The sequence below is a fragment of the Lacerta agilis genome, chromosome 4, assembly GCF_009819535.1.
Source record: "Lacerta agilis isolate rLacAgi1 chromosome 4, rLacAgi1.pri, whole genome shotgun sequence".
Taxonomy (NCBI): Eukaryota; Metazoa; Chordata; class Lepidosauria; order Squamata; family Lacertidae; genus Lacerta; species Lacerta agilis.
In genome coordinates this window covers 3,503,948-3,522,859 of record NC_046315.1, presented here as the reverse complement: position 1 = coordinate 3,522,859, position 18,912 = coordinate 3,503,948, and the positions used below count along the sequence as shown (strand labels likewise).

Sequence of the window (18,912 nt, the reverse complement as noted above, 5' to 3'; positions counted from 1 at the left end):
TGCCTAATTCTAACTTTCAGTAAGACACCCTAATTTAAATTAATTTCAAGAGGCAAGGAATGGTAGGGGGTGAGATAAAGAAATGTGATCAAAAGTTTTTTTATATGCGACTACAGGGGCTAAACTTTTACTAGCACAGGTCTGGAAACAGAAAACAATACCAACTGTGCATCAATGGCAACAGAAAATCACAGAATATATGGAAATCGCAAAAACTACAATGAGAGTCAGACAACAAGGGGAAGAAACGTTTAGAAAAGAATGGGGAAAATTTATAGATTATTTGGACAAGATTTGTAAAATATAAATGGATGACATAAAACACTCGGCGTATAGATATTTAATGTAAAAGAATATTTAAGAAATAAGGAAAGTTATTAAAGGTAAATACCAGAATGTGAGAATAAAAAGAAACCCGACAAGGGAAAACTTTATCAGTGGTAAAAGGAATTGACGTGCAAAATATAGAAATATGATTTAGAGAAGACATAAGAGGGAAGAAGGGAAGGGATGGAAATTCTAAGTGTAAAAGATAAGAGCGATATATATTCTTTGTAATATAAGCTTTATATATTAGTTGTATTTATAAGTTTTATGTTGCATTCTGTTATTTTTTTCTGTCAAAGCTAAAGGAAATATCAATAAAAATTATTTACAAAAAAAAAAAAAAAAATTCAAGAGGCAAGTCCAAGTTCGTCCTCGGATCTGTTACCTGGGGGAAGCGGCGGCGAAGGAGGAGACCTCAGCAGTCCCATGGCAGGCTGGCTGGCAGGCTGGCTCCAAAATGCCAACGGGGCACAAGAGAGCAGCGCAGGTGCGGAGGAAGGGGGGGCACCTCTTTTCTGTCCTTTTGGCTCAGAGATCCCCCTTTAGAGAGCTGCCCCAGAAACAGAGAGAGAGAGAGAGAGAGGGAGGGAGGGAGGGAGCCCTGGCCCCCTCCAGCTGAACTGCAAAAGCCAAGAGGCCACAACCTTTGCAGAACAAGCTTTTTTTTATCTTTCTCTTTCTTTCTGCAAAAGCGCTTCCTGATAGGACTTCCTGAAAAATGAAGAGAGAGAGAGAGAGAGAGAGCGAAGAGGTTGCTTTAAAGAGAGAAAATATGAAAGTGGGGGAGAGAAAAGCGACAGGACCCAGAATCCACCACGGCTGGCAGACTTCCTCCTCTCTCTCTCTCTCTCTCTCTCTCTCTCTCTCTCTCTCTCTCTCTCTCTCGCAGAAACTTCTTTTCAATCTCTCTTTTTTCCCCTTTTTGCACAGACCCCGGAGTTTCTGAAGGGCCTGGCCTCAAGAGAGAGACAGAGAGAGAGAGAAGGCAACCTGCGTTGCTCAGAAACAAGAGGGCTGCAAGAGAAGCAACATTTCTCTTGTGTTTCAAAGTGTCTGGCTTTTGCTTTATAATTGCTATAACATTATTTTTTTTAGGGTGCACAGGATGCACAGAAAACCGGTCCTTCGCCCTTGGGCTTTTAGGAAACAAAGCCCTGTGAACGATACCTTTATTTTAGCACACAGATCAATCCCAAAAGCCATCTTGGCTCTCCCGATGACTCGAAGTGTTTCCTATGCAGAAGGAAATGCCTTCGAGAAACTTTTCCCAGATCTTTTCGCTTACAAAGCCTCTACAGATCCTGTTTTAAGGGCATATTTGGTATATATTTGGTAGGGTGGGGCGTGTGACCTTCGATTCAAGAACTAAGTCATTTACCATCTCAAAAGAACGGCTGAAGCGGGAGATAACCAGAGCATGCACCACTCTGGCGAGACAGTGTGCAGGCAGGTAGGGTCTCATCCTGCGTACCAGATGGAGCTGGGAGACAGCTGCCCTGGACACAGAATTAACCTGCGCTTCCATGGACAGCTGTGAGTCCAAAATGACCCCCAGGCTGCGCACCTGGTCCTTCAGGGGCACAGTTACCCCATTCAGGACCAGGGAGTCCTCCACACCCGCCCGCACCCTGTCCCCCAAAAACAGTACTTCTGTCTTGTCAGGATTCAACCTCAATCTGTTAGCCGCCATCCATCATCTAACCGCCTCCAGGCACTCACACAGGACCTTCACTGGTTCTGATTTGAAAGAGAGGTAGAGCTGGGTATCATCCGCATACTGATGAACACCCAGCCCAAACCCCCTGATGATCTCTCCCAGCGGCTTCATATAGATATTAAAAAGCATGGGGGAGAGGACAGAACCCTGAGGCACCCCACAAGTGAGAGCCCAGGGGTCTGAACACTCACCCCCCACCACCACTTTCTGAACACGGCCCAGGAGGAAGGAGCGGAACCACTGTATAACATTTTTGGCATTTATAGCCAACATTTTCTCAAGGTGACGTACATGGTTCTCCCACTCCTCAACTGATCCCCACAACAGCCCTTTGAGGTAGGCTAGGCCAAGGTCACCCGGGTAACTTCATAGCCGAGTGGGGGATTCGAACCCTGGTCTCTCAGGTCCCAGTCCGGCACTATACGCACTAAACCACACCGGCTCTCAAGCAATAAAGCAATACATTTCATCATTTTTTAAAAAATCTACAAAAATGGCAGCAGATAATATCTCCCTGACACCCACACATCCCAAAGGCCTGAACAAAAGAGGAGCTGGCTAGAAGTGGGATTTCCCCAGGCAGGGAGTTCCAACCGGGGGTGCCACCACTGTGAGTGCCCTGCTAGTGCTTGCTTTCATGCACAGTGCCTCTAAAGGTTCTCAGGCAAGGGTGTTTCCTTTTAACTAGAGATGTTGGGGGGGGGGATAACCAACGTCTGGGACGGCCAGTAATTCCCGGAGTTCCTGCTCCCACTGGCCGTGAACGGGTAATTACGCTGGTTATGAAGCTGAAGGTTGTGAGATTGTTGTTTTTTGGAGTTCCGAAGGTTTCTGAAGGTTTCTTTGGAGTCGCGAAGGCTCCTCTGGAGTTCCGAAGGCTTGAGGTTCCAAAAAGGAAAGAATAATAGAGCTGGCCAAAACTAAGAAGGCGGCCAAATAAAACTTTTGAAATAAATAAATAGAAGAATAAGAGACTGCAGTCAATGGTGGAGTTGCGATCTCCCGACTACTGCCCTGTGCGTTGGTTTCTCTTTCGCTTTCTATCTCTCTCGGCTCGTCTCGCACGCTGTTCTCTCTTGGCTTGTCTCGCGCAATCTAAACAACGCTACAGGGAGCAGGGGCCATTTATTGAATAACTTGAACAACGTCATATGATTAACATTAACCAATCACAACGCTATATCTGGGTGAGTTTCCGGGCGGGAGACCTCTCTCTAACCGTTTACTGAGGCTGTTTTGCCGCGCTTTGTTGCTAGCGCGGAGGGATCCAGGCAGCAAACCTCTGCCGGATCTCCTTGCCTTCCACGCAGAGCGCGGAAGGTTACCTTCACTGTGGCAAAATGCAAGAGTCCACAAAACGTATTCCCACAAGGGGGGGGGGTGTCTTGTGCATGCAGAACTTTGGCACAGGCATCTGCGCTCCTGTAAGATTCCTGCATCATGGGGGTTGGACTGGATGACCCTTGGGATCCCTTCCAACTCGGTAATTCCAAGATTCTACAATGTGGGCCGGACCTGAACAGGAGACACTCCTAGGACGCCGTGCCTGTAACTTACTTCTCTCACTGGGTTCTCGGCTGAATTGATTTCAACACGAGGTGGCGGCATCGCCCAAAAAATAGGCTTCGTCACATCCTCACTCTGGGGATCCAGCTATTTGCCCTCAAAAAGGAAGTTCTGATTTGCTGATTTGCTGCTCTTTGGGACAAAGTGGTGGCATTTCAGAAATGCTCGGCGCTCTTTAAGATCTCTTCCACAAAGTTTTTGAAGGATTGTAGCTGAGAAAGCAAGATTGCAGGAAAAAATATCAACAGCCTCAGATATGCTGATGACACAACCTTGATGGCAGAAAGTAAGGAGGAATTAAAGAACCTTTTAATGAGGGTGAAAGAGGAGAGCGCAAAATATGGTCTGAAGCTCAACATCAAATAAACTAAGATCATGGCCACTGGTCCCATCACCTCCTGGCAAATAGAAGGGGAAGAAATGGAGGCAGTGAGAGATTTCACTTTCTTGGGTGCCATGATCACTGCAGATGGTGACAGCAGTCACGAAATTAGAAGACGCCTGCTTCTTGGGAGGAAAGCAATGACAAACCTAGACAGCATCTTAAAAAGCAAAGACATCACCTTGCCGACAAAGGTCCGTATAGTTAAAGCTGTGGTTTTCCCAGTAGTAATGTACGGAAGTGAGAGCTGGACCATCAAGAAGGCCGATCGCCGAAGAATTGATGCTTTTGAATTATGGTGCTGGAGGAGACTCTTGAGAGTCCCATGGACTGCAAGAAGATCAAACCTATCCATCCTTAAAGAAGTCAGCCCTGAGTGCTCACTAGAAGGACAGATCCTGAAGCTGAGGCTCCAATACTTTGGCCACCTCATGAGAAGAAAAGACTCCCTGGAAAAGACCCTGATGTTGGGAAAGATGGAGGGCATAAGGAGAAGGGGACGACAGAGGATGAGATGGTTGGACAGTGTTCTCGAAGCGACTGGCATGAGTCTGACCCTGACCAAACTGCGGGAGGCAGTGAAGGATAGGCGTGCCTGGCGTGCTCTGGTCCATGGGGTCACGAAGAGTCGGACACGACTGAGCGACTGAACAACAACAACAACAACAAGCTCCGAAAGCAAACTGCAGCCCAGGTAGGAATTCAAGTTTCACCTCACCTGGCCAACCTGGTCAGAGGCGCCTTAGCCATAGAGGCTAGTGGCGCGGGGAACCACGACGCCAAGTTCTGGAGGGCGCCATGGAAGAGGCGGAAGCTGGACACGGCGCCACCCGCCATCAGCTCGCCACCCTCGTCCACCTCCGCCATGCCGCGCACAGAAAAGTTTGAGATGCACCTTGATCAATCCACACCTAGAAATTACAAGATTTATTCATACGAGTTCTACAAATTAACACGACCCCTAAAAAAAACTAGCTGGCGAAGGTGTGTCCACATCGAAACAGTGCCCTGTCTTGGTTTTTGACCCAGAATCGACTCTTAACTTCGGCTCAATACATGAAACGGCCATTCTGAGCATGGGCTAATATGAATTTGTTGTTACTTAAAAACTTTGGTATTCTTATACTGTAACAAATTATTGTGCCACACATAGAATCACAGAATCCTAGAGTTGGAAGAGACCACCAGGGCCACCCAGTCCAACCCCCTGCCAAGCAGGAAACACCATCAAAGCATTCCTGACAGATGGCTGTCAAGCCTCCGCTTAAAGACCTCCAAAGAAGGAGACTCTACCACACTCCTTGGCAGCAAATTCCACTGCCGAACAGCTCTCACTGTCAGGAAGTTCTTCCTAATGTTTAGGTGGAATCTTCTTTCTTGTAGTTTGAATCCATTGCTCCGTGTCCGCTTCTCTGGAGCAGCAGAAAACAACCTTTCTCCCTCCTCTAGATGACATCCTTTGATATATTTGAACATGGCTATCATATCACCCCTTAACCTTCTCTTCTCCAGGCTAAACATACAGTGGTGCCTCGCAAGACGAAATTAATTCGTTCCGCAAGACTCTTCGTCTTGCAGAAATTTCGTCTTGTGAGGCACCTTTTCCCATTGGAACGCATTAAAATTTAATTAATGCGTTCCTATGGGGGAAAAGTCAGGGGGCCCCTCCCGACCGGCACCGGAGCCGCGCCGCGCCGCGTTTTAAGACTGCAGTAGGCGAACAGCTGCGCTGCTGTTCGCTCGCTGCAGTCTTAAAACGCGGCACCGCGCAGCTCCAGGAGGGAGGGAGGGGGCCGTGGGATCGTGTCCAGACATGCGCAGTCGATCCAAAATGGCGGAGCGGACAACACCCCTCCCGACCGGAGCGAAAAGGTAAGCCTTTACAGCACAAACGCGGCGCCATGGGGCTCCGTTGCCGGTCGGGAGGGGGCCGTGGGATCGCGCCTGCCATCTTCGGTGGGCGGGCTGATCCCACGGCCCCCTCCCGACCGGCACCGGAGCCGCGCGGCGCCGGCTTACAGTGGTACCTTGCCAGACGAATTCGTCTTGCGAAAAACAGGCACAGACGAATTCGTCTCGCGAGTCAACTAAAAACCCGTAAAACCCTTTCGTTTTGCGAGTATTTCGTTGTGCGAGGCATTCGTCTTGCGGGGTGCCAGTGTACCCAGCTCCCTAAGCCGTTCCTCATAAGGCATCGTTTCCAGGCCTTTGATTGTGCAGATAAAACAGCTACAGTATGTGGGGTTTCTGTGTGTAAACAGGCAACTCCAAGGATTCCCCAGGCAGGCACCTCCCATTGGTGGAGATCTCAGGTGCCGTCCTGCCGCCCGGGCATCTTCACCTAGTTGCAAGTGGCCGATAGCCAGGTTCAAAATGCGCCTGGCAAATTTCAAACGCCCGTTCAACACCTGCCCCGGGGTCACCCAGCGAGCAACGAGGCCAAGTGGGGATTCAAACTCTAGTCCCCCAAGACCAACACTCTAACCACTGCACCGCAGCAGCTCAGACCAGTGGGGAGGGAGCAACCACCCAGGAACGCCCCCTGCCCAACACCTTTGCATCTTTTGGACTCACCTGGCCGCTGCTTTCTGGGGTGGGCCCCTGGGGGGCAGCGTGGGAGGGCGGCTAGGCACCGGAGGGGCCTTTTGGGTGGGGGGCTTGCCCTCCAGATGGTGGCGCTTGGCAGGCAGAGGGGGCAGAGGAGGGTTCCCCGTCTCTTCCGCGGCCGCAACATCCGGGCTGAGCCTGCCTCTCGCCGGCGGCATCGCCGGAGACGTGAACTCCAAAAGAGAAGGGCCTGCGGGAAGTTCAGACGTAGCAGTAGAGGAAAACTTCACCGGCGGGTGACAGCTCGTGCGGGGAGGGATGGGCGGCGGGATGGGGGCCGCCTCCAGCTCCCGGCGAGGGGGCGACGCTTCCGTCGCCGAGTCGCTCCCAGCCTCCTGCTCCGCGGAGGAAGCAGCAGTCGCAGCGCCGGCGCGGAAGATGTTGCGTTTCATGGGGACCGGCCTCCTGGGGGGCAGTTTGGGGGCGTCCATGGCGGGCAGCGCCTCCGTGAAGGCCTTTAGGAGCCCAGAGAGGATGCGCCTTCGGTGCCCCGGGAGAAGGATGCCCAGGCGGGTCAGGGCCTCGTCCGACAGGTGCTGGCAGTCCGAGACGCGCCACAGTTCGTTCCGCTCGAAGTTCTCGGCGTACTGCTCCAGATGGAGGGCACGGAGCCAGTCGCCCATGGGGAGCGAGGCCCCATCCGCCATGGCACCGGGGGGGGGCACCCGCCCAGGCCTCACTTCATCCCTCCAGCTCCTCCGTCTACGCTGGACCCCAAACAGCAGCCGCACCTGCGGAAGGAAGCACGGGGGAGAGATAAAATCATGGACTTGTAGAGTTGGGAGGGACCCTCAACGGTCATCTAGCCCAACCCCCTGCAATGCAGCTGTCCCATGCGGGGATCGAACCCGAGACCTTGCCATTACCAGCACCACGCTCTCGTCAACTGAGCTATCCGCTGTCTTTGAATCTTCTTTTAAAGCCATCCGCCTTTCAACGGCACCTAAAACGGCAGTCCTGCTCAAAGTTGCCTGTGAGCAAACCCCGGTGAATTCAGTGAGGTGGACTTTTGACTAAATATGCACCGGCTTAACTTGTAAAGACACACATGGGGCATTCGTTCAGCAAAGGCTAAAGCTGATGAGAGGCATGTTTCAGCTTTTAATTCCAAACACAGACACCCTTACAAGCAAGAAAGCAAAATTATTTTCATTCATTCATTAATTCATTAATTCATTAATTCATTTCAGAAATAGACTGGAAAGAGAAGTGGCTGAATTGCAACTAATCACCAAACTTAAAACCATGGAGAAACCTGGTTTGAACAAAGACATTGGATTCTTATCTCATTATACATAACAAAGCCATCTTTAACCATCTCACCCCTTGCCTTTCCCTGCAAGACTAATTGCAGCCGTTTAGAGTCGTCAACAGGTTTTCCACACCTATCAGCTGATCACCCATTCCCACCACCCTTCTGAGTAATACCCCTCCCCACTCCCCCACTATATTTAAGGATCTGGTGACTTCTGTTTCAGTGTATCTGAAGAAGTGTGCATGCACACGAAAGCTCATACCAGGAACAAACTCAGTTGGTCTCTAAGGTGCTACTGGAAAGAATTTTCGATTTTGTTTTCATTAATTCATTAATTCATTAATTAATTCATTAATTCCCCAGCCATCTGGCTTGGTTGGCCCAGCCACTCTGGGGTTTGCCATTTAAGCAGCTAGTCTGAAACCGGAACTCCGTCAAAGAAAAAAGGACGGGGGGGGGTGCCCACCTTAATTCTTTCTCTCGCTCTCCTTTCATTTCCGTATCTTTGGATTTAAGTCCAAATATTGCTGTTCAAGGAAGTGGTTGCTGGAAGTGCTTCAGGTGAACTACCCTGAAAACACTGCAAAGAAAAATGGAGGACTCAAGCATGAGATTCGCGGTATCTGACGTTTGCCCAGATCAACAAGCAAAAATAAGGCGACTTGAGAAAGCCTTCTCATAGGACAGAACGCCTGGCTCGGCACCCGCTCTCTCCACACCTTCTGAATTGGAGGGAATTGTCCCAAACAATAGCAAAACGTCAAAGCATCCCCGGTTCTGGCCCATAATAACCCCAGTGAGCAATTAGGAGACCTGAATGCAAGTCATCTCCTGTTCCGTTGCCATGCCGGGCTCTCCAGCCCTCTTTGAGAAGCATGAACGACCACCCTGCGTGGTTGCAAGGCCCACACACGGCAAATTTCAGACAATTAGGAATTTCTTCTTTCTCTGAGATTTTACTGCCAGGATTCATAGAATCCTAGAGTTGGAGGAGACCCCAAGGGCCATCCAGTCCAACCCCCTGCCAAGCAGGAAACACCATCAAAGCATTCCTGACAGATGGCTGTCAAGCCTCCGCTTCAAGACCTCCAAAGAAGGAGACTCCACCACACTCCTTGGCAGCAAATCCCACTGCCGAACAGCTCTCACTGTCAGGAAGTTCTTCCTAATGTTTAGGTGGAATCTTCTTTCTTGTAGTTTGAATCCATTGCCCCGTGTCCGCTTCTCTGGAGCAGCAGGAAACAACCTTTCTCCCTCCTCTATATGACATCCTTTTATATATTTGAACATGGCTATCATATCACCCCTTAACCTTCTCTTCTCCAGGCTAAACATACCCAGCTCCCTAAGCCGTTCCTCATAAGGCATCGTTTCCAGGCCTTTGACCATTTTGGTTGCCCTCCTCTGGACACCTTCCAGCTTGTCAGTATCCTTCTTGAACTGTGGTGCCCAGAACTGGACACAGTATTCCAGGTGAGGTCTGACCAGAGCGGAATACAGTGGTACTATTACTTCCCTTGATCTAGAAGCTAGATGTGTGAAAACACTGAAGCCTGCAAGCTTTGAAGTGACAATGCGTGGATTCCATGACTGGAGAGGCAGTTTACAGCATTAGCAGCAAAGGTCACCTTCCCACCCGTCCGTGGTCCAGATCCACAGACCCAACGAAGAAGAAGAAGAGTTTGGATTTGATATCCCGCTTTATCACTACCCGAAGGAGTCTCAAAGCGGCTCACATTCTCCTTTCCCTTCCTCCCCGACAACAAACACTCTGTGAGGTGAGTAGGGCTGAGAGACTTCAGAGAAGTGTGACTAGCCCAAGGTCACCCAGCAGCTGCCTATGGAGGAGTGGAGACGCGAACCCGGTTCACCAGATTACGAGTCTACCGCTCTTAACCACTACACCACACTGGCTCTCACACTTGTGCGAGTGGTTTGGTGTTTCTGTTTTTTGAATGCTCACCTGCAATCTGGAGAACGCCCTGATGGGGAACAATGGGGCCTTTGTGTGGTTCAAAACGCTTTGCCACGTTGGCACCAGATGCACAAACAGCGTGCCGATGACTTGCGGGACCTGTCAATCAAACAGACCACAGCAAAGTCACCTTCAAATGGATTTAAATCACTAGTCGGTAAGACTTGATTTAAATCACTCGTCCGTAAGACATGATTTAAATCGTTTTCTGACAGAAAGACTCATTTCTTGCTGGTATCATCTTAATGTTTACAACCAGATGAAGGTTTCATTTTTGGAATAATAATAATAATAATAATAATAATAATAATTTATTATTTATACCCCGCACATCTGGCTGAAATTTCAGAGTAGTTTTTACAGTTATATCAAAAATTGCTGATTTGGTAATACTCTTATAAATACATAGACTGATAATTATGAAATTATTGTGAGGTTTAATAAGTTAGCTGTTTATATTCGGACAGCTTTTCTGCTGTACTTTATTGGAAGCAGAAAAATAATCATTTCCTTAATAAAAATTGAAACTATTTATTTAACTAAAACAATAACATTACAGCACGAGTGTCCATGTTTGTTAACTGATGTGGTTAAACTTTTTCTTTAAAAAAAAAAAAACTTAGACTGAGTTTTAGCACGCATGAAAAACTTAAAACAAATCCTTATGTCCTTCGGTGCTGCTAACATAGCGGTTTGACTTCAACCCCCGGAGGCACACTCCATTGTCTCTGGAGACAGATGGATGCCAGGCAACCAACAGATAATAAATAACTATGAATATCCCTGACACCGAATCAGGTCACTGGTCCAACTCGTCCAGCAATGCCAGGCCCAGCCTGGGAGGGAGCCGGGTTCAAATCTCCCTCACGGTCCTGAACCTTCCCCAGGTGGCCAAAAGCTACCCCACTGCCTCTCAGCCTAACCTACCTCACGGGCAAAATAAATAAATAAAATTAAAAAATTGTCCAGTAGCACCTTAGAGACCACCTACCGTATTTTTTGCTCCATAAGACGCACTTTGTTCCTCCTAAAAAGTAAGGGGAGATATCTGTGCGTCTTATGGAGCGAATGGTGGTCCCTGGAGCTGGATTGCCCAGGGGCCAAAAGAGGATCATGCTTTTTATTTTACAAAGAGGAAAAGGGGGTGTTGAAAGGACCCCGCTCAGCAGCTGATCAGCAAGAGATCGGGAGAGAGATAAGAGCCCCGGCTCCCTTTCAGCCCCGCCCTCCATTGTTGAATGTGCTGCAGAGGGAGGTTGTTTGTTTCCCCAGCAAAATGTGACTGGCTGATTAGATTATCTGTCTGGAAACAGTAGAAACGGCTCCCTTTTCAGAAATGAGAGTTGAACCCCATAAAACAACAACATCTAGTTCCCCCCCTTTAATTTCTTTTGGGGGCCCCCAAGAGAGTGGGGCCCTAACCTAGAGCTTGTTTAGCTTATATGTGTCTCCGGCACTGGACGGTGTGCTAGCTGGGACCCATGGGAGTTTGTGGCATAAAATAAACTGGAGGGGGCAACAGGTTGGAGAAGGAGCACACAGAGACCGGACTTTTGCCGTTGGCTCCCTTCCTGCATTAGTTGAGGTTTGCTGGTCTCAGTTGCAAAGGTCATTTTTGAAGAGGCCGGGCAATGCCCCCCTCCTTTGAAAAACGCTTTGTGATGTCTGACTGCTAGCTCCTGTTACAGGTAGGTAGCCGTGTTGGTCTGCCATAGTCAAAACAAAATAAAATAAAAAATTCCTTCCAGTAGCACCTTAGAGTCCAACTAAGTTTGTTCTTGGTATGAGCTTTCGTGTGCATGCACACTTCTTCAGATACACTGAAACGGAAGTCACCAGACCCTTAAATATAGTGAGAGGGTGGGGAGGGGTATGACTCAGAGGGGTGGTGGGAATGGGGGAATTGGCTGGTGGGTGTGGAAAACCTGTTGACTGTTAACGACTGCAGTTGGTCTTACAGGAAAAAGCAAGGGGTGAGATGGCTAAAGATAGCTTTGTCATGTATGTTGTTGTTGTTGTTCAGTCGTACAGTCGTGTCCGACTCTTCGTGACCCCATGGACCAGAGCACGCCAGGCACGCCTATCCTTCACTGCCTCCCGCAGTTTGGCCAAACTCATGTTAGTAGCTTCGAGAACACTGTCCAACCATCTCATCCTCTGTCGCCCCCTTCTCCTTGTGCCCTCCATCTTTCCCAACATCAGGGTCTTTTCCAGGGAGTCTTCTCTTCTCATGAGGTGGCCAAAGTACTGGAGCCTCAATTTCAGGATCTGTCCTTCCAGTGAGCACTCAGGGCTGATTTCTTTGAGAATGGATAGGTTGGATCTTCTTGCAGTCCATGGGACTCTCAAGAGTCTCCTCCAGCGCCATAATTCAAAAGCATCAATTTTTCGACGATCAGTCTTCTTTATGGTCCAGCTCTCACTAGATGTACATTTCCACAATATAAGATAAAAAACAAATAAAATAAAACCTACACACAGCAACAGTGTTTTGTGTTGTGTAGGCTCCTATGATGTAAGCAATGGGCCCCGCCTGCTAGCCTGCTCCCTAAAATATCACTGCTTTGCTCCTTTCTATATATAGGGTGCCGACATTCTATATCAGGGGTCAGCAAACTTTTTCAGCAGGGGGCTGGTCCACTGTCCCTCAGACCTTGTTTTGGACCGGACTATATTTTGGAAACAAAATGAACAAATTCCTATGCCCCACAAATAACCCAGAGATGCATTTTAAATAAAAGGACACATTCTACTCTTGTAAAAACACGCTGATTCCCGGACCGTCCATGGGCCGGATTTAGAAGGCGATTGGGCCGGATCCAGCCCCCAGACCTTAGTTTGCCTACCCATGATATAGCATATATTCAACACAAAAAAACAGCAACAATTTGTTGTTGACAAAGGACAACTGGACATATAAAGGGCCCAATTACCTTCAGTAGCTTAGGGCCTCATCAAACCTAAATCCGGCCCTGAAACCGTCCAAAACATACTCAGCGGGTTTGATTCCTGCACTGTGGGGGGGCAGGACTAGATGACCCTTGGGGGTCCCTTCCAACTCTACAATTCTAGAATTCTACTGCTTTATAGTATTGGGACTGTGGGTTATTCAACAGAGACGTCCATTTGGACTGCTCATCACTTCGCTGAACTGATACACAGCATTTGGGCACCGCGGCACATGGTTAACCTACGGAACTCCCTTCCACATGAGGCAGTGATGGCCGCAGTAGAAGGCTTTAGGATTCGACAAATGCATGCAGGAGAGGGCTCTTGAGGGCAACTAGACACGGTGGCCAATGGCCCATCCAGCCCGGCGTCCTGGTCTTATTGTGCGAAAGCTGCAAGCAAGATCCGTGCACAAGGGCAATTCTCTCCCCTCCTGTTCAGAAGCATCACTGCCTCTGACCATGGCTAGTGGCCATCAATCGCGCTCCCTCTTCCAGGAAGCTGCCATCTGGGTTTGTGGCCATCCCTGCCTCCTGTGGGAAGGAGTTCCGCAGTTTAACGACAAGCTACACAAAGAAGGGCTTTCTTTTACCTGCCCCGAATCATCCAACACCAAGAATATCAGAAACTAGGAAGAGCTGGCTGGATCGAGCCAATGGCACCCTGCTCTCACTGGGGCTGACCTGACGCCTGCGGGAAACCGGTGAGCAGGATTCGAACACAGGAGCCCTCTCCCTCCCTGCGGCTTCCAGAAAGCAAGGGCTGCAGTTTGCCCCAGTCTAGTGAAACTGGAAAAGGGAAGTAGAGCTCCCTGCCCAGGCTAACTTTTCTCTCTGGGCTGTTGGTAAACAATAAACGGGTAAAAATAGCCTAACTCTGCTAATTTAAGCTTCCTGGAAACGTTCACATACCAACGGCCCCGTCATGCTGCTTTGCAGCTAGAGATTCTTTCCCAACGCTTAAACCACTCTAGGAGAAAACCAGAAGCCTTCCCAGAGCGGCCCAGTCTTATTCAACATCTTCATCAATGACTTGGATGATGGGCTTGAGGGCATCCTGATCAAGTTTGCAGATGACACCAAATTGGGAGGGGTGGCTAATACCCCAGAGGACAGGATCACACTTCAAAATGACCTTAACAGATTAGACAACTGGGCCAAAGCAAACAAGATGAATTTCAACAGGGATAAATGTAAAGTACTACTGTCAGTGTGGTGTAGTGGTTAAGAGCGGTAGACTCGTAATCTGGTGAACCGGGTTCGCTTCCCTCCTCCTCCACATGCAGCTGCTGGGTGACCTTGGGCTAGTCACACTTCTCTGAAGTCTCTCAGCCCCACTCACCTCACAGAGTGTTTGTTGTGGGGGAGGAAGGGAACAGAGAATGTGAGCCGCTTTGAGACTCCTTCGGGTGGTGAAAAGCGGGATATGAAATCCAAACTCTTCTTCTTCTTCTGTCACCCCTCCCTCACTGGCCCGCCCCTCACCTCCCCGCCGCCGAGCCGGCAGGAAAGCAGGCACCCGCGGCAGGCCAAGGGAGGAGCGGATCGCGGGGGCGGGGGCCCCACCCCAAGTGTAAACCCCCCCCCCAGGGTGGTACCCGGGGCGGACCGCACCGCCCCGCTCCGCTCCGTCCCTGCTTCCCCCCCCCCCAAAAAAACCAGAGTCCTTTCTGTTGGGGATAATTCAGACTGAAATTCCCAGGTATCAAAAAAGGTTACAGTGGTACCTCGGGTTAAGAACTTAATTCGTTCTGGAGGTCCGTTCTTAACCTGAAGCTGTTCTTAACCTGAAGCACCACTTTAGCTAATGGGGCCTCCCACTGCCACCGCTGCGCCGCCAGAGCACGATTTCTGTTCTCATCCTGAAGCAAAGTTCTTAACCCGAAGCGTTATTTCTGGGTTAGCGGAGTCTGTAACCTGAAGCGTCTGTAACCTGAAGTGTCTATAACCAGAGGTACCACTGTATTTATGTACTACTGCAGCCCCCCCCCCGTTTTGTTAGCCCAAAAATGGAAAACAAGCAAGGTCCCAACCAAAGAAGAATGGCAGCTTAAACTGACGGAATATGCGCAGCTTGCAGACTTAGCATATAGAAGAGTTTGGATTTGATATATAGACTATAGAATAAGAGAACAAGAAGAACATATGTTTAGAGAAGATTGGAAAGCGTTTATTGAATATAAATCACTAGACTGGTGACTGGGAGCGGCCGCCGAGACCATATAACACCGGTCCTGAGAGATCTGCATTGGCTCCCAGTACGTTTCCGAGCACAATTCAAAGTGTTGGTGCTGACCTTTAAAGCCCTAAACGGACTCAGTCCTGTATACCTGAAGGAGCGTCTCCACCCCCATCGTTCAGCCCGGACACTGAGATCCAGCGCCGAGGGCCTTCTGTGTCCAGGGCAGCTGTCTACCAGCTCCATCCGGTACGCAGGCTGAGACCCTCCCTGCCCGCAGACTGTCTTGCCAGAGTGCTGCATGCTCTGGTTATCTCTCACTTGGACTACTGCAATGCACTCTATGTGGGGCTACCTTTGAAGGTGACCCGGAAACCGCAATTAATCCAGAATGTGGCAGCTAGACTGGTGACGGAGAGGCCGCCAGGACCATAAAACACCGGTCCTGAGAGATCTACATTGGCTCCCAGTGCATTTCCGAGCACAATTCAAAGTGTTGGTGCTGACCTTTAAAGCACTAAATGGCCTTGGTCCTGTATACCTGAAGGAGCGTCTCCACCCCCATTGTTCTGCCTGGACACAGGTCCAGCTCCGAGGGCCTTCTGGCGGTTCCCTCACTGCGAGAAGCAAAGCTACAGGGAACCAGACAGAGGGCCTTCTCGGTGGTGGCGCCCACCCTGTGGAACGCCCTCCCACCAGAGGTCAAGGGAATAAACAACTACCTGACATTCAGAAAATACCTGAAGGCAGCCCTGTTTAGGGAAGTTTTTAGTCTGTGATGTTTTGATGTGTTTTAATGTTTGTTGGAAGCTGCCCAGAGTGGCTGGGGAAGCCCAGCCAGATGGACGGGGTACAAATAAATTATTATTATTATTATTATTATTATTATTATTATTATTATTATTATTAGGAAAACAACTGTGTAGAGCTTAAATGCTGGCAGCATTGAGATAAATTCAGCAGTGTAAATACAGTAAGTGATGATGTTTATAATCATGGAATAATGAATGGTATTGTTTCTGTAAAAAAAAATGCAGGGATTTCTTATATGTAAAATGAACCATGGGAGGAGAAGAAGGGAAGCCATTGGAAGAATGGAAAGCGTTTCTTGAATATATGGGAAATAATTGTGTACAGCTGAAAACGCTGGCAGCGTTAAGATATATTTGACGGTGTAAATCAGTTTTGATGGATGCAGTAATGGAATACCAAATGCTATAGTTTTTGTAAAATATGCAGCGATTTGTAATATACAAAATGAACCATGGATAGAGAAGAAGGGGAGTCGTTGATGTCCTAAGGATGTAAAAAATGAATACTTTAAATTGTAAAGCGGAAAACTTAATAAAAATTATATACAAAAAAAGAAATCAGAGCTGAAGAATCCCCAGCAGATGCCCCTCGAACCTCTGGAGTGAAACCCGCTCATGTTTTCTAATTTCAGTTTCCCCGTTGATCACAGACCACCGTCTTACAATTTGCACATCGCGCCGAAGCGTCCCGGGACGATGTTGGCGGAAGGGATGGCTCAGAGTCACGGGGCCTCTACTTGCCGCTGTCCGGGCAAGGGCTGTGTCGTTCTTGCATCACCCTGGGCTCCTCAAGGCACCCTGACCTCGCTTCTCGAGAGGCCTCCTCCTTCCTCTCCTTCTCACACTCCTCGTACGTCACCAAAGGACCCGGGACAGTCCGGGGAACACACACACAGGGTGAGTCACAGCCACAAGCCCACCTCCCCGTGTGCGAAATCGGCACCTTTTACTACTCAGAAGCACTCGAGTTGCAGAAACTGCCGTGATAAGATTGTGAAAGCGTCTGCATTATCAAAGGAAGCCTCTGCTCGTTTGAGATTGGCGTTTTAACGCGGCGACGGAAAGCAAACGTAACCCCGGGCACCCCGTGATTTTCGTGCAATTGCAGTTCACAGCACAAGCTTAAGACGCACAAACAATCCTTACGTCTCCGCTCGGAAGCGGGGCCCATTCAGCTCAATGAGACTTACTTCCGGGTAAACGTGTGATAAGACTGCAGTCATCGTGACCTAAATAAGTATACAAAGGGTACGCTGACGACTACGAGCTTGCGCCTGAGTTTTCTTATTTCCTTCTCCCTGACCATCCAATTTTTCCTTTTGTGTCGTGTGTTTCTTAGATCGCATTTCCCTCTGGTCTCCCAAAGACCAACTGCATTACAGGGGCCCACAAAAGCTGCAGAGAAAGAGAAAGAGAGAAAGAAAGAAAGAGAGAGAGAAAGAAAGAAAGAAAGAAAGGGGGAGAGAGAGAGAGAGAGAGAGAGAGAGAGAGAGAGAGAGATCCAGTCTTTTCCTCCTCTTCCTCCTCTCCCTGCCTCGACTGCGACTGCTTCCCTACCCCAGTCACAAATCCCCACCAAGTCCTTCCAAAATGCATTCCTGCCCAGGATTAGGCAACGGCCATTAATGGCATTTGTAAGAGACTTAGAAATTCTTGCTGCATCCCTCCTGGAGAAGGAGGAGGAGGAGGAGGAGGAGGAGGAGGAGGAGGAGAAGAAGAAGAAACATGCAGAAATCCATATGCACGTTTAAAAGTGGGGCAAAAGACCTAAGATGCCAACACTGAGATCCAACGCCGAGGGCCTTCTGTCGGTTCCCTCACTGCGAGAAGCAAAACTACAGGGAACCAGGCAGAGGGCCTTCTCGGTAGTGGCGCCCGCCCTGTGGAACGCCCTCCCATCACAGGTCAGGGAAATAAACAACTACCTGACATTCAGAAAAAACCTGAAGGCAGCCCTTTTTAGGGAAGTTTTTAATGTTTGATATTTTTGTATTTGATTTCTGTTGGAAGCCGCCCAGAGTGGCTGGGGAAATCCAGCCAGATGGGCGGGGTACAAATAATAAATATTATTATTATTATTATTATTATTTTAAAAAAACAAACTTATATTGACTTCTGCAGAATGAAGGCCTAGCTAACCGCTCGGCACATTCCTCCAAGCGTGCAATAGTGTTTCGCAAAGCCAGTCTCGCCAAATTTGCACGAGTGAAATCGGCGCGAGCGAAGAAAAAAACGAACGGCGCTTCTTCGTGCAACTCCAAGAGAGACACAGACCGTGTGGCAGACTATGGCAAGCTGGCCCGCACACTCCTCCTGCAACCGGTAATATTATATCAGGAGATGCTTATCCTGCCCTTCCCCGAGTGGGTCGGCAGACATTGCTCATCATCAGTCAAAGAAAGAGAGAAGGGAAGGGGAAAGAGATGGATTTTGGAGAGCAAAAAGGGTTTGCGCTGCTTTGAGAGAGAAGAGGCCAGTAGAGTCAGATTACAGTGAGACCTCGGTTCTCAAACTTAATCCGTTCCAGAAGTCCGTTCCAAAACCAAAGTGTTCCAAAACCAAGGCGCACTTTCCCATAGAAAGTCATGCCAAATGGATTAATCCGTTCCAGACTTTTAAAAACAACCCCTAAAACAGCAATTTAACATGGATTTTACTTTCTAACCAGACCATCTATACTGTATATATAAAAATGTTCCCATTGCGTGCGCGCGTGACACCACCTTGCTCCGTAACCCCTGGACCAAACAGCATCAAATTAGGACAAAGCGTAACTTGGCCATCAAGGAAGGATCTGGCATAATAAAAATTAAAACAAACCACACCTGTGATGCATAAAATAAAGGATAAGGGGGGAAGTGGCACACCTATTGTACCTCACCCGCAAAAGGAATGAAGACTCCAACAGCATCCAATAGAAAGGCAGATCGCCCGTCGACATCATCAGACCTGGCCAGAGCAACAATGCCTGTGCCCTCACCTAAAATGGCCGCCGCAGCTTCGCATGCGCCGAGAAAAAAAACAAACCATGGAGCAGGAGGCATGCCTGAGAGGTCGCACTGAGTAAGACCAGCTCTGAGGGGATTGTGTCGCTGGGGTGCGTGATTTGGGGACTGGGTAATTTTGGGACTGGGGTGGGGGAGA

The 18,912-nt window shown here is 48.9% G+C and overlaps 1 protein-coding gene across 1 annotated transcript in view; it reads right to left on the bottom strand.

Annotated features, from left to right (window-relative positions):
* Window positions 1–7,272, bottom strand: part of ARAP1 (ArfGAP with RhoGAP domain, ankyrin repeat and PH domain 1) — a 110,987-nt gene extending 103,715 nt beyond the window's left edge. Inside the window, exon 1 of the mRNA XM_033145915.1 lies at window positions 6,567–7,272. Within this exon, the coding sequence (XP_033001806.1) occupies window positions 6,567–7,246 (680 nt within the window). The 5' untranslated portion in view covers window positions 7,247–7,272. The remainder of the gene's footprint in view (window positions 1–6,566) is intronic.
* Window positions 7,273–18,912: the final 11,640 nt, after the last annotated feature.